The 27,490-nt window shown below is 34.5% G+C and overlaps 2 protein-coding genes across 3 annotated transcripts in view; one reads left to right on the forward strand and one right to left on the reverse strand.

Annotated features, from left to right (window-relative positions):
- The window catches only part of LOC149776322 (SWI/SNF-related matrix-associated actin-dependent regulator of chromatin subfamily D member 1-like), a 135,194-nt gene that overhangs the window by 95,891 nt on the left and 11,813 nt on the right, over window positions 1-27,490 (reverse strand). The window lies entirely within an intron of this gene.
- LOC149776323 (steroid 17-alpha-hydroxylase/17,20 lyase-like) lies at window positions 978-25,760 on the forward strand. Its single transcript, XM_089942815.1, has 8 exons — window positions 978-1,114; window positions 11,525-11,776; window positions 13,429-13,631; window positions 15,837-16,083; window positions 17,354-17,528; window positions 19,892-20,041; window positions 20,372-20,476; window positions 22,854-25,760. Exons 1-8 carry the CDS (start codon window positions 1,028-1,030, stop codon window positions 23,195-23,197), a joined length of 1,563 nt encoding a protein of 520 aa, XP_089798941.1. The 5' UTR covers window positions 978-1,027; the 3' UTR covers window positions 23,198-25,760.

Here is a 27,490-nt window from a genome sequence, read left to right on the forward strand (position 1 = left end):
AGTCAATAACCGGTAGAGCTAAAAAAAAAACTTATCATATTTTAGTAATTTCAAAAGCTGCCATGTAAAAGAAAATAATGAAGTCAATTAAAGCATGTAAGAACTGGGAAATCATGATTTATGACCATTCATAAATTGGCCCAGACTTTCTGCTGCAGAAAACAGATGGGATTTAAACATATGTCTGGTGAAAAAAATACAGTTACCACCATTTTTCTTAAGTGTATCCGAAACAAGGAATTTATTATCTTCAATGTGTGTAAATATGAAGGACTTTTTTCATGCTAATTCAGCTATTACATTATGGACAATTTACATGGTGTGTGTGTGTGTGTGTGTGTGTGTGTGTACATCAAGGAAGCTATTTGGCACTTGCATGTGCTACAAAATGCTGTTTATAACCTAAAAAAGGTATTTTATAAACATTTATTAAAAAACTAATTTGGGCTAGTACACACTTTTCATCCAAGATACAAACATTTTTAGTGCAGATAAACTTGTGCAGTATATTCTGTTATTTTTGCATGTATGTCTTCAGATTTCTTGACCAAGATAGAATTCTAAATCTGAAAGTGCATAATGTCATGGAATTGAGCATCAGTTTGTTTCAATTAATTTATACAATAATGTTTGTTTTGTAATTTGGACTTGGCTGAGTTGCTCTAGTTTTAGGATAAATCATATTTTAGTGCCTATACCCTGTCATTACAAACCAATCCCCTTTGCACAAAAAGCCACATCCCACCACAGCCTGGAAGGTAATAAGAACCATCCCACTTTGCATACAAAGCCACATCCCACTACAACCAGGCAGGTACTAAGAACCAACCCACTTTGCATACAAAGCCACATCCTACCCCAGCATAGTAGGCACAATCAGTTTAATAATACAGTAATGGAATGTAAGATTAAATAAATCCTTTACCTTAGCACAAGGCCTTTACCTTCAATTCAAGGCAACCTTCACCTTCAAAGTAAGGTAGACAGAAGTACATGTTCAATAGTGGCACTGATTATATATGTGAACATGTGGGTATATAAACAAACACTTTTGGGGTTTTCATTCAGAAGTTTCATATCACACAGAAGAAGCATAACCACAGGAATGATTTTGGTAAGCACTTTTATTTCAATTAGTGTTAATGCGTCATTAATATAATTGTTTTCAAGTATTTGCCTAACAAAAGATGTTTCATGTAGACGATGCTTTAATCAATTTTTACTTTTTTTATGTTGTAATTATTATGCTAATAATTTAAATCAATCCCTTTCAAACTTTCTGAAGAAATTTGTTTGGTTGAATTCAAAATAAATAATATTGAGAAATTAAAATTAAAGTCTTCCAAAACAAAAATATTTAAAGTCTTCTCTTAATAAAAGAAAACTTTAAGAGAAAAAAAGAAACATGAACAACTTAACAGCTTGCCATCATAAATACCCATGCTTTTCAATGCATATTACAAACCCATCACCTGTTTGCAACCCTCCAGGTATCAGTGCTCAAGCCCCACCCTCCAAATAAAATAACTCCTGTTTTAATATAAAACATAACATGCATCTGATAATAGTTGAAAATGTCACTTAATTGAAACTTCTTGAAAATTTAATCCTTGATCATGATCATCCCTCCACAAATATTGGAGCCAATAATAAAAGATATATTGCAGGTAGTCAGCATATTTCCAACATGGCTACAAACCTTGACAATTCCCACTCTGCTGGTTTGGATGAGCAGTGGTTAATAGATGAATGGGTGAACATATATGGTATTTCTTAACTTCCCCCATGCATTTTGATATGTTATTAGAGAAATTATAAAAATATTAATATTTTACATCTAAATTATGTTTTAAGTTTTAAATCTTTTGTCTTATGGTAAAAAAAACAAGCATTCTCTTCAAAAATCAGTCTTATATAAATTTCACTTTACCTGCTTCCTGCTTTTTTCATTTCCTTTTATAAAATCTAATTTGCAAAAATTTCTCACTGTTTTAGTAAATGAAAGACAAATTCCAAAAATTTATATTTTATTGGAAATTATACTGACACCTGTACCATACCACCAATATAAAGATATTGATTTAACAGTGTCTTAGCATAAATCCTACAAAATATCAAGAAAGCTTTATATTAGCTGCAACATTTTAAACTCTACTGTAAAATTAGGATAATAAATGATTATTCAAACTAGTGACATTCAAATGTGTTGATCATAAAGAAAATTCAATGCAACTGGCTATTTTAAATTCTGACATTTCAAGATATCACGCAGATAAACAGCATATTTCATAACAATGAATGACCATAAGAAAACACATATAAAATATAGCTACCACACACACACACACACACACACATATATATATACACTTTGTTACAAGTTCAAATGCAAACTGTACAGATTTGAACAACAACAGATCGTCAACTTTTCTACTGATTTCATAATAATTCAGACCTGTCAAAGCGCCTGTTATAAAGGTCTTCATCTACTGGTTCTCTTTTCATTTAAATGCAACAATTAGAATTTCGTTCACTAATGAACACTTAAACTAAGGAAAGTGGTTATGTTGTTATGACTTTATGATCTTAAACTGTGTAACAAAAAAGAGTGAAGACCAAAAAGTTTTTTTAAAATTCAATAAACAAATTATTTCTCTAGAACAGAAAGTGAAAATGTAAAAAGAACTTAAAATGTAAAAAGTAGTGTGAATTAAACTCCAAATTATCCTAAAAGCTCTATTACAATGTCAAAAGTATTCAGTGGTCCGAATAAAAAATTCCAGTGGTGTTCTGAATGAATTTCAGTCTTGAATATGCTGATGTGCCAAGTCTTATATGTGCAGATGTGCCAAGTCTTGCTGTATCAAAATGATGAACTCTAAAATTTATATAAATGAATTCATAATAATTCCAAGAGTAATTTAGTCCTAAAGTCAACGAACATTTTTTTTTATTTCAATGAATAATTAAATAAATTCTCTCAAATTAAAACTAAACACAAGTTCCAGTACAGATGTTAATATAGGAATAGATAATTCTGATGTAAACAATCTTGTTATAAAAATCTAAAACACAATCAGAGAACTAGGATTGGGTCAAAAGTTCATTTCCAGAACATTCTAAGACATAAACAAGGTCAAGTCTTTTACTAAAATTTAAGCAAATTTCACAGCAAACATCAGGAAGACCAGAAATGTCAATGGGGAAAACCAATGTCTTGCACTCAGATCCAAGTAAACATGTTTAGTTACAAGTAATAATTATCTTAAAATATAATCTACAATTATAAATAAAATTTGCTTCAATGGACACACTGTCTACACTTGGTCATGTTTCTGTCAATTTTTGTTCCATGCTTCCATTAAAAATAGTCCCTCAAAATAACTGACACTCTAGTGGGTGAAAAGAATTTCACAGTATTCAAAATAAGACCATTTCTTTTTACTGCAACGGGTTGAAACCATCTGTATTCTTCAACAATAACAAGATTTTAAAATTAGCTGCTGCAGTACACATATTGGATATCAATTTGGCCCCATTTTCATTAGGACAAAGTGGACATCATTATAAGTCTTTGGTGAAAACCACCATTTCATGATAACCTTTAATTCAGTGGGATTGGTGACAACAATATTTTTTGGAAAGTCATCATTGCACCATTTTCATTTGGTACCAACTAGGTATCATAAGAAGCCTATTGCTGAAAACTCCATGTTGATAACAGCAATCCAATTGGAGAGAAGATGTTACAATATTTTCAGTATACGAGTTTCCATTAAGGAGTAATATTAACAAGATCTGGTGGCAGCCAGCCATGCTGGATATCATATCAGTAATATTAACAAGATCTGGTTGTAACCAGCCATGCTGGACATCATTCATATCAGCCTCATTTATATCCAAGACCACAATTTTAAAAATGAATAATTCCAGTTAGAATTATTTTATCAATCTCTCAAAAAATTCCAATTAAAATTATTTCATCTGTCACTCTTTTTTCTTTTATGCATTGATGTTCAGGAGAAATAAAATTAAAAATTAAAATTTTCATAAAGAAAATGAAAGGAACATCAGTTATCAATAAAATAAAAGATTACATCAATATTTATATATTTATGATAACACCATACTTCATTATCTAAAATACTCCCACCCCAACTAAAAACCGTACGTGTCCACTTTCAACAAGTGAATACAGAACCCACACGTCACTGTAATTCCAATGTATATGTATATGACCTTTAAACCCCGCCAAGGAACCACAGGGTACAACCCAAAAATACTACCCCTCTCCCTGATGGCTTCCACATTAAACTTTATGCACCAATTTTGGCGAATTTCCACCTAGCAGTATATGAGGACAGATGAATGGATTGATCAAGATTAGTTTGATAATACCAAAGTTTGGGAACAGAAAAGGAAATAAAAATGTTTTTGATACACTGTATATACTTGCTTATGAGTAAAGTCAAACTGCAATCAAGAAAGATCCAGATCAGGGTCTATGTTGTTTGTTCTACTGATTACTCCTAACTTCACAGACCCACATCTGTTGGCATATTATGAAATGGTAGATCTGGGTCTGTGCAATATATAGTCTGACTCATGAGTAATATAGACACTATAAAACAGATGAAACTATGATCCATTAGCTGTAACTGTTTCACATTATGTCAAACATGTCTTGTGAGCATGACTCAGAGCACTGTTCTGTAACTTCAATGTGGATTTATTGTGTAATAATTTATGAAATAATACAAAATATTTAAATATTAAGATAAAAACAGCAAAAATATTTTTTATTCAAAATGCCAAAAATCTTCCATTTTCAGATACCATATTTCACTGACACTTACTTTAATTTTCATCACTGGAGCTTTTTGGGGCAAAGCATTGTACATGAAATCAAATAACCAAATATTCATGAACATTAAAAATCATAAAAATTATGTACCGCTCAGAGCTATAATAGTACTTATTATTCAGCACAGTAATTCAAAACCAAAGCATGAATTTATGTATTATCTACTTAATTAAGTCGGCATACAAAGTTTATATTGAAATAATTAATTGCACATTAAGAACAGGACTTCGTAAGTTCCTTTTCAATCATGCAGCATTATGCTTTCATCTATCTTGAATGATATTTCTGATTAAAATAAGTTACGAGTAAACGTTTCTCAAAAATAGCACTAGTATTTCATTAGTTTAATGCCGAGTAGTCCAACTACAGACTCGCAGACCAAATTTGTCCCGCTGGTCATTTTTCTAGTGACCGTGCTCACATAAACAAGTCAGTTATATAATTACACTATAATTACTATAAAGTATATCATGTATGGACCAGGAACTTTACATTTTCGGTCAATGTGGCCCATGGTGATGAAGACGCAAGTGTATTCTCTTGTGAAAAAAAAAATATTGTCTAGTGGTAGCATTTCTGATCAAATATGAAACAATGTAACATGCATATTTAACAATGTAATATATATCATTATTTTCTTCAATTCTTCTTTTCTTTCCGTTCCTTTCCCCCTTATTTCTCATTATAATTCTGCCAAATACTGGGTCCGGTGTCACAACGGACCAAAATGAGTACAATGAGAAACTTTTGTCACTTGATACACAGCAGCAAGAAATATAAATGACTGAAAATCGGCCGAAAGCACAATCCATTTATTGCCTGTTCCAGCGTCACGTGTTTTTACAACAGCAACAATTAAAAGTATACAAACAATCATTAGAGTTAAAATATTTTTAACTTTTTTCCCTCAAAATTGTTGAAGACACGAATATATAGCATGTGGCATATATCTTACCAGACTTCCCAATATGTATAAATACAACTCATTTATAAAGACTCTTCTTGAAGTGGAAAATATGTAATTTACGAATTATACACACTGCTGACAAAACTAAACTGAAAATAAAAATTTAAAATTGTCGATTTTTAAACAAGGTACGAAATTAAGCAAATACAGGTATACAAATAGCTGTCCGAAAACAAGGTCTTTTTACTGTGACAATTTCCTTATCCAGCAATCACCACTGTCAACGGTGTTACATTTGCTCTGATTGGCTAGTCAACAAAAGTTGGCGGAGACAGCTTGACAGCATGAGCCCTATGCATGATCGTGTTATTTGGTGCAGGATGTACTATTTACCTTCACACCAAGTGAAATGCTTTCAAGTCAGCCAAAAGTCGGACAGACACGTGCGAATACATATATTCTCAACTCAACAGATTAACACACGGAATACCATGGGTTAAGGTCACCAGTAGATCTTCATATGCACACGAACAGCAAGTAAATACAAATTGTACTTCATAACACTATCTTTCGGCTAAAATCTTAAGTGTATTTGAGATCCCATTGATCGGAAACGGTGCACAAAACTACGTTAATAAATAAGCCGTATCACTGACTGGTTTTTAAAAGAAAATCGGCTTGGTCTGAGATACTGTGTTATTATTTCATTTATTTTTTTCTTTATCGTTTGTTGATCTAGATGAAGTGCATGGTGTACCACTGCAAAAACGTGTTCACATTATCTCTGAACTCTTGCATGTAAACTACTCTAACCTGCATTTACTGCACAACAAATTGGCACTGAGGGAGATTACTTATTGCTAAAGTCGATCACTCTTGAAACGAGACGTTATTATTATTATTATTATTATTATTATTATTACTTTAAGAGGGTTGCAATACTAGATGTATAAAAAAAAGCGACTGGTCGGTTGAGCTTCACAAAGACGTGATACAAGGCAGAGCATGGATGATGCAATATGAACTTCTATTTCTAAATGAGTACCAAGTTTACACAAACTATTTGGACACATTTAACTAGGTGGAGCTCTGTTTAAATATGACCTTCAAGTATCATACTAACTGGGTTAAAGTATATATATATCTACTCCAATGCTGGTGTACTCTATACCTGAATAAACAGCAATAATTGTTATCAACATGCCTTACAGGCTGTGTTATGCAACAGTTTATGAGAAACTTTAAGACTAAAGGTAAAGCTTTGATCCTTAGTGTTGATAAAGTTGAGTGGTAGAAATAATAGTTTTCTTACATTTGTATAATTTTACTGTTGCCATGTATATGGGTATTTATTTATTCCACTAGCTAGTTAGGATAAATGAGACTTGACTACTTGTCCAAATAAATAAATGTTTTTTTTTTTAAATTCCAAATATTTGTGAACTTTTGCAACAGTTTCAAATTGGCACAATTTAATATTCCTGTAGTTTTTCTAGCTCCACTGTGTATCAATGCTAAACAATTAACTGGCAATTATTCAAACTACCCAGAAATGATAGGTGGGGGTTGAACATAAGTGTTCATAATTACTGTGAGCCAAGGCTGGCCCAGAGACCATATAAGCAAACAAGGCAGTTGATCATGACACCAGGCTTTCTTTTTTTAAGGGTGCCTAATACTTTTTTCCCTCGGGGGGGGGGGGGGGCAAAGTCACAGTGCACCAAAAACCTTTGGGCCCACCCTGCTGTAGAACATTAACCTCGTCACCAATGAATTAAATTTCCATAAGACCCACACATTTAGAACAACATATGTCTCTCTGTTTGATGGCTAATCCCATAAACACTATATTGTAACCAACATAACTTGCATGCAACAAAAGGCTACTGTAAATTAAATCTTTGTTTTCTTAGGCTTTTCTATTTTCATCATTAGTTTTGGACCAAGCTAACAACTTAAATTTGCAGATGCTGTCATAAGTTAAAGTGAAATGACAACAGTGTACACTTAAACCCCTTTTGTATACTTGTGCTTGATAATTGAACAAAACATTCATCAAAATGGCATAAATATGGCCTGATATAGCTTTTGTGTGTGTGTGTGTGTGTGTTCTGTAAGTGTTCACTGACAAGTAAACAATATATTTTGTTTACAAATAAAATACATTTGTTCTTTAATATGTATCTTTTGTCCCTTTTATTGTTTGGCTTACAGCTCCTATCAAGGGTCTGCAGTTGACACTTGTTCAGGCTCTTCTGGACTACAGAACTTGACCCTATCCAAGTTTCCAACATTGCTGGACACTTCAAGTTTAGCATTCAAGTATTGAAAGTACAGATCAAAGGGTTTATGTAACTTTTAAGATACCAATAATATTGTTTCAATTTTATAACCAAGATCCATCAAAATACATGTACTGTCTATCCTTGCTTACAAGTCAAGTTCAACTGCAAACTGCATAAACCCAGATGTGCCATTACATCATGCACCAACAGATCTAGTTCTTTGCAGTTTGTTAGGAGTAATCAATAGAACAAACAACAGATCCTGATCTTCTGGCACAGTAAGCAATATCAGATCTGGGTCTGTTGTTTGCTGTCAGACTCCACTTACAGGCAAGTATATATCATAATTTGTATTCTTTTCTTCACCATTACCCTTGACAGATAAGTGATTAAAAGCTTAACAAAATGTATCCACAAAACTATTGATTCAATTACTTTTAATGAGCATTTTCTACTGGAATGTATCTGCAATGTTTCAAGTGCTACAAAGCAATTGTTAAGTTATATCGAGCGAGACACTCTAATCATTTCCTCTCATGATCAGGAACAGAGTTATGTCCCATAAGAAATTTTAACTGGCTCTTCAAGTCAAAAGGCATGAAGAGCTAAAATAGAAAAATGCTACCTTTTTAGAAACACAAACTATTCTTGCTAAGAGATGGTAGACAACATGTCATATGTCTCAAAGTGATGAAATACCTCCAAGCCATTAATTCATGTATCATAATAAAACAGGTAAAATTTTCCCATCTGAATGAGCTAATGTACATCACAAAAATAATCTTTCATATAAATTCTGGTATCATGAACTGAGCCTCAAAAAAAAAGAATCCATCCCTGATTGTCATGTTCTGGGACATTACCAAGCTATTAGCATAACATTATGGAACATAAGCAATAATGCGGTATTATACTAGATATTTCTGATTTCATTTTTTTGCATACATGATCTGAAGCATGGAATTGTTTTTTTCTCCATGTTATTATTTGTCTGCATAAGCATACACATGGGCAAAATCCTTGTTTCCCAAAGTCAGTAAATTAATGTTTGTATGTACTGATCTAAAATAAGAATTTAAAAATGCCCATGGATCTGCTCCACCTCTAGTCCCTGGGGTCACAATTTTGAATCAGCTACATATATAATACATAGTTGTGCTATGATTGCATGTTTAAATTTTTGGTACAACATGCAAAAGTATTACTTAAACTGCATCTCTTGTATATATGACCTCTGGTACTGCAGACCATAGGCCCCAAAACCAATTCCCTTTCATAAATGGTTATCACTTTTTATTATAATTTATCTGGATAACTATGTATTGGGACATCTTTCCCTTCTATGTATTTAGTATAACTGAAATTTGATATTTTTATCTTGATAAACAAAGCGAACTAAACAAATAATATTTCAAGAAAATAAATTGTGCAATTTTATAATTACAAAAAGGCAACACAAAAAAAGTTAGGCTGTATTTACAGCTTCAATGCAAAAAAGCCAACATAACTTTACAACTGGCACTTTTTAAACTCCTTTCATGCAAATGCCCAATATAGTCTGACCCACACACATAGTAAGATCTTTCAAATGTTTACCTAATTTATGAAGCAAATCTGTTATCATGACCTAGATCTTACCTACAGAGTGTATTTATAAAATTTCTCCCTTACTGTTCCTACTGCATTCTTCTTAATAAGATCAAGGTCTTCTTACTATAGTATACTGAATGGCTGAAGGACTCGGTTCAAATTTAAATCTTATAGTAAACATATGCACACAGACTGATATAAAAAATTCAATAACATCAAATTTCTGAATGCCCAAGACTACACCTATATTTATCAGTACAGACATTCTTGATGACAGTTTTTGTGTAGAGAAAGCAATACATGTATGAACCAGTCTTTGCTGAACCTCTGTATGAAATGTGTTTTCAATTCCACATCAAAGAGGCAGGTGCTAATTTCAGCAATGAGTTTTCCAAACTTGGGTCTGTAAAATTTATCAAGCAGCTGATGCAAAAACCATCCTGTATGTCAGATTAACATCATTTTCATTTAAACACAAGTAGGCACCAAAAGAAGCCTTCTGTTGAAAATCCCACATCCACAGCCATATTTCTGTTTTGGAGTGACTATAACAAGATTTTTTCTATACACCTGCCATGGTGGCTATATTGGCACCATTTTCATTTAGGACCAACAAGACATCATAATAAGTCTTCTGGTAAAAAAATCCATAACAACAGCTACCATGGTAGCCATATAAGATGTCAGATCAGCACCATTTTCATTTATGACCAACTAGACACCATACAAAGTCTTTAACACATTAACCCCTGGAGGTTTTCGTCATTTTCGCCTAAAATTCGAGTAGGAAACATTTTGAAAGCTATTTCTGAATAAATCCTAATAAATCAACTTCCAGGTGATTTTCCAATAACATAATGTCTAGTTGTGTTAGAAACATTGTTTTTCATTATTTGGCTCGCACATGAGCAGAAGGGTAAAAGTTGGATTTTATTTTTAGTTGTTTTTTTTGCTTAACGGAACCATTATTTTCATACTGAGACCACTCTTTATTCCAAATGCCCATCTCATCCTACTTTTTGCAAAGGTTCATCTGTCTGTTTGCAGTACATACCAGTCTGCCTTAGATCTGAGACCAAAAAGTCTAAAATTCAGACACAAAATCGGATTCTGACCACGGGCAAATTCTGGGTGGATAAAGATCATGTCCAAAAAATGAGGTTTTTCCCTCTCTATTTTGTAGTGCAACTTGAACTTCCAGATTATTTGGTATCATTGTAGAGCTACATTTGTCTACCTTTCTATAATACCACCCACTTTAGTGTATCATACATGACCTTGACGCTACAGAGCTCAGCAGTAGGCTACTACCTCCTGCCATGTAAACTCGGCACCAGGGGTTAATGTGTTAATGAAAACTCACAGGACCGTCCATCCATTAATGAAAAGTAATTAAAACAATTTTCAAGCTGGCCAAATATGACTAACATATTGGATGTCCAAGTGACACCATTTTCATTTAAGACCAATTTGACCTTGGGCTGAATGCTTGTGTAAAGTTTCATGGCAATCCTCCTAGTAGCCTCAATAGAGAGTGAAACCTTGTTCTAATGGACAGATGGACAACAGGCTATCCCAAGATCTTTGGGTTTATGACCAACTCAGCTAAATATTCAAACACATTAAAATTTCAAGAATGCTTCATTTGCTACAGTGTATAAACTTTGAAAAACAGATACAGCCTCTAAGCCAAAGTTTGAACTTCATTTGATAATTTCTGGGAAGCTAAAAATAACAACTGTTCACAAATGGGGGGGGGGGGGCATATCATATGTTCCATCACGGCTATGTGATCTAACAAGTCTTACATATGAAGAGTATTTTTGTAAACGTTAGTTACTCCTATTCTCTAGGTCGTCATTGTTTTCTGTTTTCCAGATAATTCTAGCAGTTTGTGCACTAGTGCTCTGCCTGTACTACAGCCTTCATGACCTATACCTGATCCACATCTGCAAGTTCCCTCCTGGACCCTTATCACTGCCTCTTATTGGGGGTCTACACTACCTAGACCCCAAGAGACCACATCACTCCATCAGAGACCTGGGAGCAAAATATGGTGGGATCTTCAGTTTACGAATGGGACCCTTGGGACGTGTAATATTCATCAATGATTACAAAATTATTAAAGAGGTACTGTGAATAATAAACTTTACCTAACTGTCCCTATTAAATATCCATACACACCAACTTTCTAGAGAGACCATTGCCAGGATAATAGCAGTATGATCATGAGGGAGTGGGGGTCACTGCATGCATCCTACATGTGTGTGAGTGTGATTTAGATTTTTAATGTATCTAACAATTTTTCAGTCATATCCCTACAATGTCTGCAGTGTGACAGATTTTATAGTGATGTCTAGCAATGGGGCATCATGCTGCAGACATGTAGCATCATGTCCCACCCAGTCATATTATCCTGACACCATAACGACCAGTCCAAACACTAACCTCTTAATGCTGAGCACCTAGCAAGGCAGCTGTTAGTACCACTTTATAAGTCTTAGGTATGACTCGGCCAGGGTTCAAACCTGCAACCTCACGTATACAAGGCAGACGCTTTAACCACTAGGCCACCAGGGCAGTCTGCATTCTACATTTATGTCGATACATATTTATATTGAATAAAAAGGCTTGATTAAAGCAACACTGAAATTTGCAAATAGTATTATAAAACAGTAGACATTAAAAAAAACCCAAATTTTCTGGCCTTTACATAATAACATCAACATAATAATAATATTGTCAGAATTCATGAATATTATTATAATTATGTCCTCAAAACTGCATAATATTGTGAGAAGCGCTAAAGAGATTTTGATATAATTTTTAATGTCATTTTGCGTTGTTTGTCCACTTCTGATCCACTAAGTTTGAATCAGTTCAAAGCAACACCCAATCGGAATTGAGATAGAGGGTGTGATAACAATTTCGATCCAAATTATAACTTCTAACAAGCGAAAATTTAGTCTCGCTTAGGAAGATTGCTGAGCAATATAGGGTTATGCATTAAATTTCACTTTTTTGTATATTCAATCATTTAACCACCAGCTTTGCTGACTGCAGGCCCGGAACTTTACATTTATCTTTTACTAATTAAACTTCCAACCAAAATCAAGCCTGGGTGGGACTTCTATAATAATTTAAATAAAATACTGGGAGCACCCCACCCCAACCATAACACTCCTACCATAGTGGCAGCATAACAATCTGTCACACCACACAAGGGATAAACAGAACTTAGAGACAGTAAAGTGCTTTGGGTATTCAAGACATAGATAGTTACATGGATGGAAAGGTGGGTGTGTATTGGATGGCCAAGAACACATTGCAGAAAGATTGGTTTACAATTAGAGAGTATTCAAGTCTAGATCTACATATAGCATAAATGAGTAGATAATTGACCTAACTTTAATGAACCAAAGACAATCATCAAGAATTTTATTCCTGTTGTTCACCCCATTTAATATCGGCTCTTCTTACTTGATTTACAATCAACTACAAAGACCCAGATCTGTTGCCATGTAATGTGCCAGTAGATATTGGTCTATGCATTTTGTCTAGAGTAATCAACAGAACGAAACAACATAGATCCTGATCTGCCAGCACATTATGTGACAGAAGATCAGGGTCTGTGCTGTTACCAGTTGTATGTATTATATTTATGTATTTATTCAACTTCTTGTGCATATATAGGATGTTACACGAATTGGTTTGCATCCTTAATACATATAAATATATTTTACAAGTAAAAGAATTTTTTTCTTTTTTTTCCCCTCACACAGGTATGTGAGAACAAATCATCAGCTGACAGACCACATCTTCCCTTTGTTGATATTCTGAGTTCTGGTGCTTCTGGCATTGGGTCTGTTGAATACGGCAAAAAGTGGAAAATTCTTACCAAGTGCTTCCACACAGCTCTCATAAAGATTGCCAGTGAGAGGGGACAATGCCTGGTAGACAAACAGATGGATTTTATAATGCAAAGGTAAATAACACTGTGATAGGTGAAGTAACCATACTATACTTAATTCCCTTTGATCTTGTCAAGATTATGAACAACATGTACAGTAGAAATAGTTGTGACCCACTAAAACAGTAGTTGGGAGCCATAGAACCCAAGTGTGCTGTAGACCAAACCATGTTATAAGCAACCAGGTCAGTTAACTGAAGAAAAGTATGCAATTACTCCAAATATTGGTGGTGGGGTACATATTTGCTTCATTGGCACAGTTACCATCTTAAATCAATGCATATTAAATGGGAATTACACCTGCAGTGAAAACAGAGAAGGAATTGGCCGTCATTTGGTCGATTGCAGTTACTGTTTCTCCTCGTCTACTTAACAGACCAAGCAAGTAATGTTTTTTTTATACATCTGTGGTAGCGTAGTGATGCTGCTGATAGAGATGCAGGTGTTCTGGTCTGATGACAAGGATTTAATTCTGACTGAAAAGAAGATGAATTTTACTAATCATCTACATAAAAATTTAAGTCTATGTAAATATATTAATTACCAGTGAGCGGCTGAAAATCAGACGAAAGATAGATTACGAGATAATGCCTAGTCTGGTTGATCTCCGCTACCAGAAATGTCAACAACAAATAAAAAGTGGATATCTCACAACATAACATTATATATGCTCGATGTCAACATAAGTGGATTATGATATAACAATGCACTATTAAGATGATTGGTCAATGTGGACAAAGAAATTGTTTATGTAACAATAGATAAATTTCATTGCATAATATATCAAGTTTGTTGCTTCCTTTCATGGGGCCTCTGAACTTCTCCACACCAAACCAGTGGTTGTATGTACAAGTTTGAATAGCCTACAATGTCAGCAATTAAAAATAATTGCCAGATGGTATATTTTGACACAAATAAGGAAACGAACATCGCAGTTTGCGACATTGTCAAATCCCTATGCGATCACAGAATAAACTTTACAGGTTATTTTTTCATACTTTTAAGAAGAAAAAACTACTTTTTCAAGTACGAGAAAAATACTTAAAAAATTATAGAAGCCACACCATGATTGTCTTGTACTATTCATCCACAAAATGATGATAAACTTTTTACGTTTTTTTTGTACTTTAAAGAGATTTTTTTGTGTGTATGAGAAAAATACATATAAAATTTAGGGAGCTACAACACAACCATGTTATATTTAAAATTCATGTTCTAACAGAGCATGCTATAATGGGCTCACACTGTTGTAAGGATCTGTCAAAATAGCTGACCCTTTTAAGCAGAATACAGTTTGTCTTTGCTGAAATTTTTGGTGAAAACAAAATACCCCTTTTCAACTTTTTTTTTACGAAGCCTAAGATTAGTTTATTAATAGTGGTCATTTAATCCTGCATTGAAAAAAATGGCAGGTTGCTGAAAATGGTGGATAAATACGGAAGCTATCAAAATTTGTTTGAAATTAATTCAAAAATACTGTTAAAAAGCCCCCAAAACAACAAGATTTAACGCTGCTGACAATGTTGGTATTGTGTTCAAAATAAAGTTTAAATTGAAGTTATTTTTTTTATGCTTTAACAATATTTTTAGATTTTTTTTATAGTGTGGTGGTTGTTTTTTGTTGTTGTAGGGTTTAATACCATTTTTCAACACAAGATATGCTATACATGGTGACCAGTAGAAATGGTGGAAGAAGAACCAGGGAATACCCCAGAAAGAACCACCGACCCGTGAGAAGCTACTGGCAAGTTTTCGCACATACCCACATTGGCCAAATCTGAGACTCAAGCCCATGCAGACAGACGTGATCCGTAACAGTGAGCACTTTAGACCACTCAGCCACTAGGGGCCCCTAATGTCTTTTAAAAAAAGCAAAAAGCCGTGATTAGAGACACAAAATTCTTCAAGAATACGACTCATTTTGCCAGATTATTAAATCAAACCTGTTTATTTTGTCATTAAAGTGTTGTAGTACTTCATGAAATTAGTGGTGTTACTGTAAAAATTTGTAAGCAACAACACCAATGTTATCTCCAAATTTATATTATACTAAAACATGTAACAGTGGGATTTCATTGCATCAGATTTATCCCGATTTGATGTGCACACATCTGTGAACAGCAACAACCCAGATCTGCCATCATACAAATATGCTGATAGATCAGGGTCGATGATGTTTGCTTTAAGGCTCAACATTAACAAATATATGACATTTTGCAGGATCAATGCTGAAGGAGAAAGACCATTCGACCCACGTGAAGTTATCAGCATCTCTGTTCTCAACTGTATCAGTGGCGTTGCATATGGAGAAATGTATAACTCTGCGGATGATGAAAACCTACGGCAGCAATACAAAAACCACTGGACGATAATGCGTGGCCTGCAAAGTAGTCATCTGATTAATCTCTTCCCTTTCCTTTGGAAACTACCAACTGCCTTCAACACTAAAGTGAGGGAGGTTTTAAAGGTAATTCCCCCCCACACACACACACAATAACACTTTTCCTATCTCTCTGTGTGCTCTCTGATCTAAGCATTACTGAGATTTACATGCACTCATGTTGTGGGCTATGCATAACAATCAGTATTTATGAGGGAGGAAGAACCCGTGAAGAACCACCAACCAATGGAAAGCTACTGTCAAGATTTCTCACACACCCATGTTTGCATAGACAAGATTCAAATACGTGGACAGAGGTGAGAGGTATCAATAATCTGTAATGCCAAATGCCTTAGACCACTAGGCCACCCAAAACCCAACTTATATACATTACTACATAAATCTGTGGACTAATTGAAATTATAATGTGTACAAAATGTTCAGCAACACTTGCATTAGTTATACAACAGACATTGTTTCACAGGTGATAACAATTTCATAAGTAGGGATTTTAAAGTTTGGTTTGGCGTGTGTGTGTGTGCACCTTTTACATGAGAGCTGTATTGAGGAACAGACACATTACAGAGAAATATCAAGAAATATTTGTGGCATAAATAACTTCCAGTGAAATGAACAAAGACTAAAACTTAAAGCTTTTTTGTCTTTGGCAATAGTGTGTGTGTGTGTGTGTGTGTGTGTGTGTGTGCGTGTGATTAGGATTTTTAATGTAGCTTGCAGTGTGGCAGTTTATAGTGACGTCTGGCATTAGGGCATCATGCTGCTGAAATGTAACATGATGTCCCACCTAGTCACATTATCCTAACACCAGGCTGACCAGTCCTAACACTAACCTCTTAATACTGAGTGCCTAGCGAGGTAGCTGTTAGTACCATTTTTGTGTTTGGTATGACTCGGCTGGGGTTTGAACTCACAACCTCCTGCTTCCAAGGCGGATGCTCTAACCACTAGGCCACCAGAACGGTCTTCGGCAATGGGACAATGTCATATGCATTAAAACTGTACATCACAAATGTGACATTACCACTAAATACCAAAAACTGTACAATACACCATTCCACAACCCTGCCAACTACTGTCACTCGATTCAACCCTGCCAACTACTGTCACTTGATTCAATCCTGCCAACTACTGTCACTCGATTCAATCCTGCCAACTACTGTCACTCAATTTTCTTTTTTGCAGCCTGAATATGAATTGAGGTACAATTTTGTGAAAATCTAAATTATGGAACAGTAGAAAAAAAATCGTAAGAATTTTCAAGTCCTGTGTACTTGCAATCACACAAAAATACAGTAAAATTATAATTAGTCACTGTTCTGTTGCTTTTTTTTTTCAGATGCGTGACAGTTTTATGAGTGAAAAGTACACTGAACACAAAAAAAAGCCATATAGGGACAACATAGATGACCTGATGGATGTCATCTTAGAAGTTGAAAACAGCAAGAAAATAACCAATGCTGAGATAACTCTTCCAGACTTATTCAACTCCCTATGGTGCTTATTCCTTGCAGGTAGAGCCAATATGGTTTTCAATCCTAATTTGAATAATAGTTCTTCTACTGCAGTGTATCCCCCAGGGGTGTAAAATTGAGGGTACAAAAAAACCCTAGGTGTCAAAACTGGGGGTCAGATAAAAAATGGGGGGGTAAAAATGTACTGACAAATTTTCATAAGACTCGTACTTTTTCAGCTTGAAATAGGAATATTGCAACTTGCACAACATTCTCTCTCTCTCTCTCTCTCCAAACATACAAATACACCAACATGCACAGTTAACAAACAAATGCATTGTCCATTCAAAGAATAATTTTATAAGTTCATTTTTCTTTTAAAGTCGTACTTTTAACAGTCTCCTCAACAATATTATAGCCCAACACATTACATATAAGCCAATACAAAAAGCCAAATAAATCTTTTTAACCCAATGGGAGTTAATTTACTGCCTTTCATCAAATGTGTTCTATCATAGGTTTCATTGTACTTCGTCCTGGAACACATTTATCCAAATATCAAGGAGGATACTGATTCATCTTCTTTCTAATAAGTTACACTTGAACTTTAAGATCTTTCTTTTATTGCAATAAAAGTTAAAAACCATCAAAATCTGCAATGACCCGCTGACTTTGTAATCCAAATAACGCGTCTCTGCAAGTTTACTGATTTCTTTGATGTGAAATAATGTCTTAGGTTATAATGTGTTCTCCAAATATCTTATGGCGAACAAGGGCCTATTTTAAAAAATTTTAAAATCCTGTCATGAAAGGATTATTCACTTTTGCAGTCTTTGCAATCATGCGATCAGAAGTCACACTGGTAATCATAATGAATATTCCAGTCAAGGGAATAATTTTCTCCATTTTTCGTTAAAGTTAGATCCATAGTTACTCTTTTGTGTTCTGCTTCTTTCACTTTCTTCGCTAATGCTTTTTAGTGCGTGACGTTTTAATCTGGAGACCACTTTCTAGTGCAATGAGCCTTGATGTTAAATATTTAGAACAGCTTGCTGAGCTCGATGGAAATCGCGAAAAGCTTGCAAGATTAGGGGAAGCTACTCCGTCATAACATTGCCTATGCTAGTCTGGTTCATTGTTTTATATGTTCCCTGCATTGCACTTTACTATACCAATAGAGGAGCGCAAGGCAGGGAGCAAACAAAGCAGAGAACCAGTCAATGCCTGTACGCGAAGTATATACGATGCTATCCATCGTCCAATGCATTGGGTATTAAAAAAATCATGATCATATTATGAAAATCCTTTGTGTCAAAAAACGCACGGTAACAAAATGTGTGCATCAATTTTCTCCAGCGTGCGTCCCTGACGCACAAATGTGCATAAAGGGAAACACTGTCTACTGTACATGGGAAAGTAAACCGTAATTATGTTTGTTATAGCAATATATTGCTTTTTTGTAAGTTTAATGTACAATAACCTGTTAAAACCTATTTGACAAATAAAACATCCATTAAGAAATTATTCTTTTTGAACTCTGCTTTTAAAGAAGCACAGGATTGCTGTGAAACTGCCCATACACGTGTGGATGTATGTACCTGTACATGTAATGTCCCTTAACTCTTTATACACTGTTACATGCAGACATATCAAACTTTGGCTTAATAATTCTAAAGATGTATATTGTGCAAATACTTTTCTGAGTTTTGATTGCACCTATAGGGATGGGGCTTGGGAGGTGGGTGGTCATTTAACATGAATTCCAAATAAATCTGGAGTTCCTTCTCATTAGATGTAATCAATGACCTACCTGTCAAGATTATTAAATATATTAGACTAGGACCCCCCGGTTGTTTATTTTTACTACATCAAAGAACTCAGCCGCTGGGTCATAACGGAAAAATTATTAAGTTCCCCACCCTATAACAATCTATACACTTATTGGGTAAGAAAAGACAAATTTAAACATACAACTGACACAAACCCCAGGCTTCTTCCCTATGTCAGTATTAATAACAATATGATGTTTTACAATGCATGTGTATGACATGATATAATCCCAAATCCCTTAAGTCATGTATATTTAAATGATCTGAAAGTGAGATGAGTTTACAAAAAGAGGGTGGGGGTGAGGGTGTTGTACCTAGGTGTGAGTAAATGATCTACACTTCAGTTCTGGAGCAGACCTGGCGCATAGTAAGAAAATTTGCCAGGAGTTAAAACAATGGTTTTGGTACCAGATGATGAAATATATCCAACATTAACATAGGAAAAGAAAATGTCCTCTATATATTTTGGTTCCCATTTATAACAAACTATACTGACGACACAGTGAGAACATGGCCCATTATTTTGTAATATTAAAGCCCTCTGCAAAATACAATAGTCAATAAAAGCTACATTTGTTGTGTTTCGTGATTTAGGTACAGACACCTTCACAGATGCTATTTTGTGGATCTTTCTCTATTTGATGAAGAATCCAAAGTTGCAGGCAGAAGCACAGAGAGAAGTGGATAAAGCTATCCGAGAGGGAAATACATTTTATCCACCCAGAGAGAAGCTTCCTTACACAGGTAATGTATACAACTGTCTATAATATCGTGTTTCGATTGTGACATGACTTTATTTAGAAAAGCATAGTGACATGGCGTGACCTCGGACATACAGATATGTTATTACATTATTCAAGAGAGTTCAGTGACCTTGACACATTCTATTTATATTTCATTCTTTTATGTCTATTAATGCTCTACACAGTAGAGTACATTGTAATGTTTATCACTAGAACTGCTTGCTTATTTGACATAAAAATCTCATCATACTAGTGACTAAAAAACAACTCCATCAAATAATGCTATTGGCACATCATGTTCCATCATGTTCAATTCTTCATTTTTTAACAGAGGCCTTTGTCCTTGAGGTTCTTAGGATTGTCACACCTGTTCATTTGGGAATCCCTCACTACACAAGCGAAGACATACAATCGGGGCCGTACAAGATCCCAAAAGGTACATTACAACTACAAAATACTGATGTAGATAAATACTATCAATACATTTGTACAGCTGAAGCAAGAAAACAGGCAACTTATAGGAACATAAATCTTTGACACTAGTCACACCTACACAGTATTTCCCATAAACCCAATTACTGTAAATACAACCACCAACTTGGAAACTTTGATGGCAAAATTTGTTTGGAATAAGTTTGGAATGAGTTGGATTCTGAATGCAGATGATCCAAGTGTCACAAATAAAATAGACAATCTGTCAATTATTGCTTCAGAATCAAATAATGCAATCTGATACATCAGTCACTTTCTTGATTTTTAAAACAAACAAAAAATAATTTTAAAAAATTATGTCACATATACACAAAGCACTAGATAACAATTTAAAAAATTGTGCATTATATTCCCTGGTACTGGATTGAACTAATTGCATTTTTCACAAATTTGTTTAGCTATTTATCATACACTGCAAATTACCAATGTACCAGACAAGATTGAGTCTTAATCACCAAGATACTAATGAAGCCTTCTGTAATGCATCAAAGACTATTTCAGGCTGTGTGTCATTATATGGGCCTACTATACTTAACAGAGTTATCAAGTATGTTTAATTCAAACATTCACAGATTATCTACATCTTGCATCATTAAAATACCTCACATTGATTAAGTGCACTATAATTAAAGATGGATTTTGCACTATAAACCTAAAATGAAAATTGTTTTGCACAGTTAAAATGTATTAAAAATTCTCTCTTTTCTCATTTTGGTCAAAAGGTTTGTATGTTATATCAAGATCTTAATTATGCATGTGAAGATCATGATGCTAGTAATACTCGTGAGTGTCCAAAAGAGTGCATACAAGATCATGGTGCTAGTAATACTCGTGAGTTTCCAAAAGAGTGTATACAAGATCATGGTGCTAGTAATACTCGTGAGTTTCCAAAGGAGTGCATACAAGATCATGGTGCTAGTAATACTCGTGAGTTTCCAAAAGAGTGCATACAAGATCATGGTGCTAGTAATACTCGTGAGTTTCCAAAAGAGTGCATACAAGATCATGGTGCTAGTAATACTCGTGAGTGTCCAAAAGAGTGCATACAAGATCATGGTGCTAGTAATACTCGTGAGTGTCCAAAAGAGTGCATACAAGATCATGGTGCTAGTAATACTCGTGAGTTTCCAAAAGAGTGCATACAAGATCATGGTGCTAGTAATACTCGTGAGTGTCCAAAAGAGTGCATACAAGATCATGGTGCTAGTAATACTCGTGAGTTTCCAAAAGAGTGCATACAAGATCATGGTGCTAGTAATACTCGTGAGTTTCCAAAAGAGTGCATACAAGATCATGGTGCTAGTAATACTCGTGAGTGTCCAAAAGAGTGCATACAAGATCATGGTGCTAGTAATACTCGTGAGTTTCCAAAAGAGTGCATACAAGATCATGGTGCTAGTAATACTCGTGAGTGTCCAAAAGAGTGCATACAAGATCATGGTGCTAGTAATACTCGTGAGTTTCCAAAAGAGTGCATACAAGATCATGGTGCTAGTAATACTCGTGAGTTTCCAAAAGAGTGCATACAAGATCATGGTGCTAGTAATACTCGTGAGTGTCCAAAAGAGTGCATACAACATCATGTAGTATATACAGTATATACTCATTAATAAGACCTATCCCGCTGCCAACTCGCAAATCTGCTGTCACATAATGGCAGATCTTGATCTTTGCAGACTCTGTGGATTAATCAGTAAATCAAACAGCACTGAAATAACACACAATCACTACTGCTGCGCAAATATTAACATGTTGTAGCATACTGCAAGGGGTCAATATGTATGTATGTATATACATATGTATGTATCTATGTACTCATATAAAACTGCCCCCACCACATGAAACTGAAATTACCCCCTGATGAAAGTGACAGAGCTGGAATTACTCCTGTGTGATAATCCTTGTGAAATCGCTAACACTGACAACGCCTGACAGTGGTTGTGCTTGATAAAACAAATGCAAGATTTGTTCTTCAGATAAATCAAGCCCCAATGTTATGGTGCCAGGAGACACAAATCATGCATATTTACCGTGTTTCACTCAAATCCAACTGCAAATTTCAGTGGTGCAGGTCAGTGCAGTTTGTTATGAGTAATCAGTAGAACAAACAAAATAGACCCTGATCTGCAGGTGCATTATGATATGGAAGATCAGGGTCTAAATCAACTTATAAGTGAGTATATTTAGTAGTCAATTCCAAGAACATTGCTGTCTTCAAAGCTAGTTTTAGCGGCCACTTCATTCCACATGTAAAGATTAGATCAATGAACATTTTTCATAACATATATATGTATATATCTTGAAATATCTTGTCATTTCAGAGACTCAGCTTTTCCCCGTCTTGTGGACAGTTCATCATAATGAAGAAAACTGGCCATGTCCAGAAAAATTTGACCCAAATCGCTTCTTGAGCCCTGATGGAGAGCTTATTTCCATGGAGAAGTTGAAGGATATGCCCTTTGTGCCATTTGGAATCGGTCGCCGTGTATGTCTTGGAAAAACATTGGTCATGGAGCTGCTTGTATTATTTGTCTCCAGCTTTTTGAAGAACTATACAATTGAACTACCAGAAGGAGAAAATCCTGACATGGAAGGGATTGCAACTTTGGGGCTCAAAACACACCCCTACAAAATGGTTTCAAGGAGACGTCATCTGCTACTGTAACTGTGTTACAGTTATGTTAATCAAAAATGTAATCAACAGAGGATAAGACTCTTTCAGAATGAGTACAATCAAGTCATGGCCAGAGTCCACACCTTGTCAAAAATACTGCAGACAATACTTAAGTAGCAAATTGCCTAAATTAAAGACAGCTTGATTACCTATTTCATGATACATCATTGATACACATATCAACCGAAGGTTTGACATTCTTAGAAGGATAGTCAATTGTAATGTAACATTTCAGATGTGTCCCAATTGATCACTCTGACGAATTCTCAATGTAAAGAATAAAAAGAGAAAATTATCAACTTTAAGGACTGTCAAAGGTTAAAGTAACTTGTAGAAGGTAACCACATTTTGTAACAATTCTTCACATCTGGTATCAATATATCTTGAAACAGCAAAAATTATCAATCCATCAGTGAAATGGTTCAACCCAATTTGTTCTATAAGATGCAAAATCATCTTATCCCAAAATTAATACTAAAGTGTTGATTTTTTTTTTTAGAGTATTAAAATCAAATTTGAATGCAACTGTACATGAAACAAAACGTACAAAAATTAATCAAAGAATACTTTCAATAAAGCTTAATACATTTAGACGTCAATGCAAAAATATTCTTTTTTCCCCTTTCATTTCATAAACAGTTTATTACAAATTATGGTATACATTCATGTACATTACCGTTATTTGCTCAAGTATCAAAGTATCACTGTGATATCTCCACGTATGGAGGAAATCCTGGTTTGACTTGTATTCTCAAGTCTTCTCTTTGATCATTTGCTTAGGAATTTTATACAGATTTTCTCCTTAGCTTCTACATTACTTGCCTCTTGGATTACTTCCCTTGCCAAATACATTGAAAATTATAAGTTTAATGCAACAGTCAAAAACATGCTTGGAAAGGGAAATCATTCTCATATCAAACTTTAAGGAAACTTGAATTTTGTAGCCAGTGCATTTTTTGGATATGCTAAACTAAGGGTTCTTTGTTGGAAACTCAAGTATTCAACAAAACTTGGAGTGAACTTCACTTCTGCTGAGCTCTAAACAAACAAAATTATTTGGTATTATTTTTGTCAATGTTGGAAGTAACTACAATCTAGGTTGAATTTGTTTTTACTTTAATAAGGGATTTTATGAACAACACAAAATACAATACCAGATAGTCTCCCAATCATCAAAGTGCAATAAAAGACGTGAAAAAATAGCAAGAAAAATGACAGAAATAAAGGAAAATTAATAGAAACCAGAAGCATATGTATAAACAATTCCCCCAAATATTCACATTGCAATAAAATAATTCTCAATTCTAGGGATGAGAGCCACACAAACTGAATTGTTGGAATCACCCTCCAACATATCTGCACAATGATCAAGTACTGTCCTTTCCAAGAAACATGGAACATTTGCTTGTATAGATATGTCCCATCATAAAACATGGGATGTGGTTATGTTGGGTGAAATACTTTTGCAACTTGGATGAATTGCTTAAAATGTAACCATTCTGTGCAATCTCAACACATTAAAATATATTTTGTACACATTTTAAGCTGATTTACTTAACATATGGCAATATGCTGCTTAGAGAACATAACACATTAGGGCTATATTATGCCAAGGAGATGAGTGCCATTTGCCTTTCCCAAAGGTGGCAGCTAACCTGGGCTGGGCTGGCCTGGTCAAGTAGCAAGACCACAACTCATGGAGTACAAGTCTGGGCTGCAGTGGCTCCTTAAATGTGATCAAAGATGCTGGACACAGTGCACATGCATTTTACAAGTACACATATATTTCTTTGTTTTTTGACATAATTCCAAGGTGATGGGCTTTAAGTGCTTTTCACAAATATAGCGTGGCAGCTAACCCAGGCTGGCCTGGGCAGGTATCAAAACCTCAGCTCCTTTTGGATTACAAGACTAATGCTCAATCAAATGTGCGCAGTGGCTTCTTAAATGCATCCAAAGATGCTGCAAACAGCATACGTGCAATTTACATGTGTATAATCAAGTTTTCACGTACAATCTTCTTACAGCTCTTCATTGATAGATGGTTATTATGGTACTGTGTAAAATTACATTTAATGTCTTTCATAAATTAATATGTATTTTACAGAATTGAAGCAAATTTTTGTATATATATATCATGTATGTTTTATGAACAGATTTTATTGATATTATATTTTACATTCCAACAGGCAGTGTCACTTGAGTGCAATTGAACAAAGAGAAGAGACAAAATACATTTTTAAAAACTAAATCTCAGCGAACTCACTCAATATGAAGTTATTCATGGGAGCCAAGAAAGTGGACCAACTTACGAGAGATGTTACCTTATACTGAGGTATTCTATACATACCACTAGTGGATCATGAAATGAAATCCACTATTATAGCCACCTTAAACAAAGATGCCTTATAATGAGTACACTATGCCTACTCTATGTGCAATGCATATGAGTACATATGGGGAGTGGCAGCGTTTCTGTATATTATGTAAGTTTCTATGTGCACTTCATTGAAAGATACTGACATTTTCTTTGATTAAAATTATTTAAAATATACTATTTTGGAGAGCTTCTTTTCAACATACTGCAGTGCCTATAATTGTCATACCCTTAGATTTATATAATACACCATCAATCAACAAAAAATAATTATTGTTTTCTAAACTTTTTACATATAGGTAACATAGTAAAAGGTTGCGAATCTTAAAAACTGAGAAAATAATATTTTTTATACCTATAATCAGTGTTGTACCTTGAGTGTGGGAGCATTTTTTTGCCAAATCCCCACCCTGTGGGCCCCACCCCAGCACTTTTTCATCAATAAAAACCCCATCTTTTCTTTAATGGCTATCCTACATTGGTGCTGCTTGCAAAGGCTAAAGGATATAAAAACCTGAAATTGGCCTTGAAAAGCCATGTTTAAACAATGTTTCTGGAAAAGAAAACATTTAAGGTTTGTGGAAGTCTGCCAAGTTGCAATGTAATCTCTCTGATGGCTGCAAGTGTAACACATTTTTGAGGTAAATCACACATATTGCAAGGAATATTCACAAAAATATACAATTTATCATTTGAATCGGTTATTAATTTGAAATTAAACAGAAAAGGATAGATTTTGTTATAATAAATGCTAGTGGTAATGAGTGAACACTAAACAATTTTTAAATTAAGCACAAGATCAGGACCAGAAATTTCAAGTTTAACAAGATTAAAACATTTGGTACAGATGAGAAAGTTATGGTGGTAAAACCGACAGCAAACAAGATTATCTCATTTTTACCAGTGCTTTGTTATGCAAGCTTCATTTGTCCTTTTAAAATGGTGTGTCCCTCAGATTTGGAAGGTGGGGGATACAGTGCTATCAGCAAGAATGTAATCAACAATTAATTACATAGCTCACCTCAATGAAGCTATTAGTAGTCAACTGTTGCCTCTGAAAACATTAATAATCATGCAGAAAATAAGTATTCTTAAGGATAAAATGTTAACCCATTTTCTGTAACTTCCTTTGCAATATTTTTTCTTTTTACTTCAACATATAGTATTTTTCAAATTTCAAACTGTCAGTACCATATGGCCAGTATTGTGCTAACTTCACAACTGAAACACATACATAAAGTATACCAACATACTAATCTCCCTCAATAACCTGCAAGCATCTGGGCCATTATACATTGACTGCAAGATCTGTGAGTGCAGGAGATAAGAAGGGAGACAACTGTTTCTTAGCATTAATGGAGATGGCAGCTAGTGCAAGAAACTTTCATTGATGCACAAGTATAATCATCTTGGTAATTCAGAAATTTTCTGTAATGGATTTTAATATTGATAGATATTAGATCTTATGAAACATTTTAAAAAAAATTAAATATAAGCATCAGTACAGATTGAGTTGTCTCCCTCTCAATATCAAACCCTCTATCCATCATAAGCAAGCACAAATTAACAAAAGCTTCATAACCAGAAATTACACACACGAACAGACACATCTGGCTTACTTAGGTACAATTTTATGTTCTGAGGTACAGCAACACAAGTAGGTTCTTTTAGTACCAAGGGTAATGAAGTAAAGTGACTGGCCCAAGGAACTGAAAGGGGCTGGTCTAATGGTAAGATTCAAACATGTACCCTTTCAGCTGCAAGTCTGGCATGCTAATCACTAAGCCACTGTAGTTCCTAAACCATAAGAACCAATGTCACTTGTTGAGTCAAATGGATAACAATTTGAAATGTAAATACTTCGTCATCAATAGCACAATGAAATTACTGTGTCCTTTATTTATATT

This window comes from Sinohyriopsis cumingii, chromosome 18 (assembly GCF_028554795.1).
Source record: "Sinohyriopsis cumingii isolate HCF-2022 chromosome 18, ASM2855479v2, whole genome shotgun sequence".
In the NCBI taxonomy this organism is placed as follows: Eukaryota; Metazoa; Mollusca; class Bivalvia; order Unionida; family Unionidae; genus Sinohyriopsis; species Sinohyriopsis cumingii.

Bases quoted from the DNA above. Each gene is read 5' to 3' on its own strand.
- LOC149776323 (XM_089942815.1), top strand. From the start codon at position 1,028: ATGTGGGTATATAAACAAACACTTTTGGGGTTTTCATTCAGAAGTTTC. The intron at 1,115-11,524 runs GTAAGCACTTTT...TCTGTTTTCCAG, and splicing joins TAACCACAGGAATGATTTTG to ATAATTCTAGCAGTTTGTGC. The intron at 16,084-17,353 runs GTAATTCCCCCC...TTTTTTTTTCAG, and splicing joins AAGTGAGGGAGGTTTTAAAG to ATGCGTGACAGTTTTATGAG.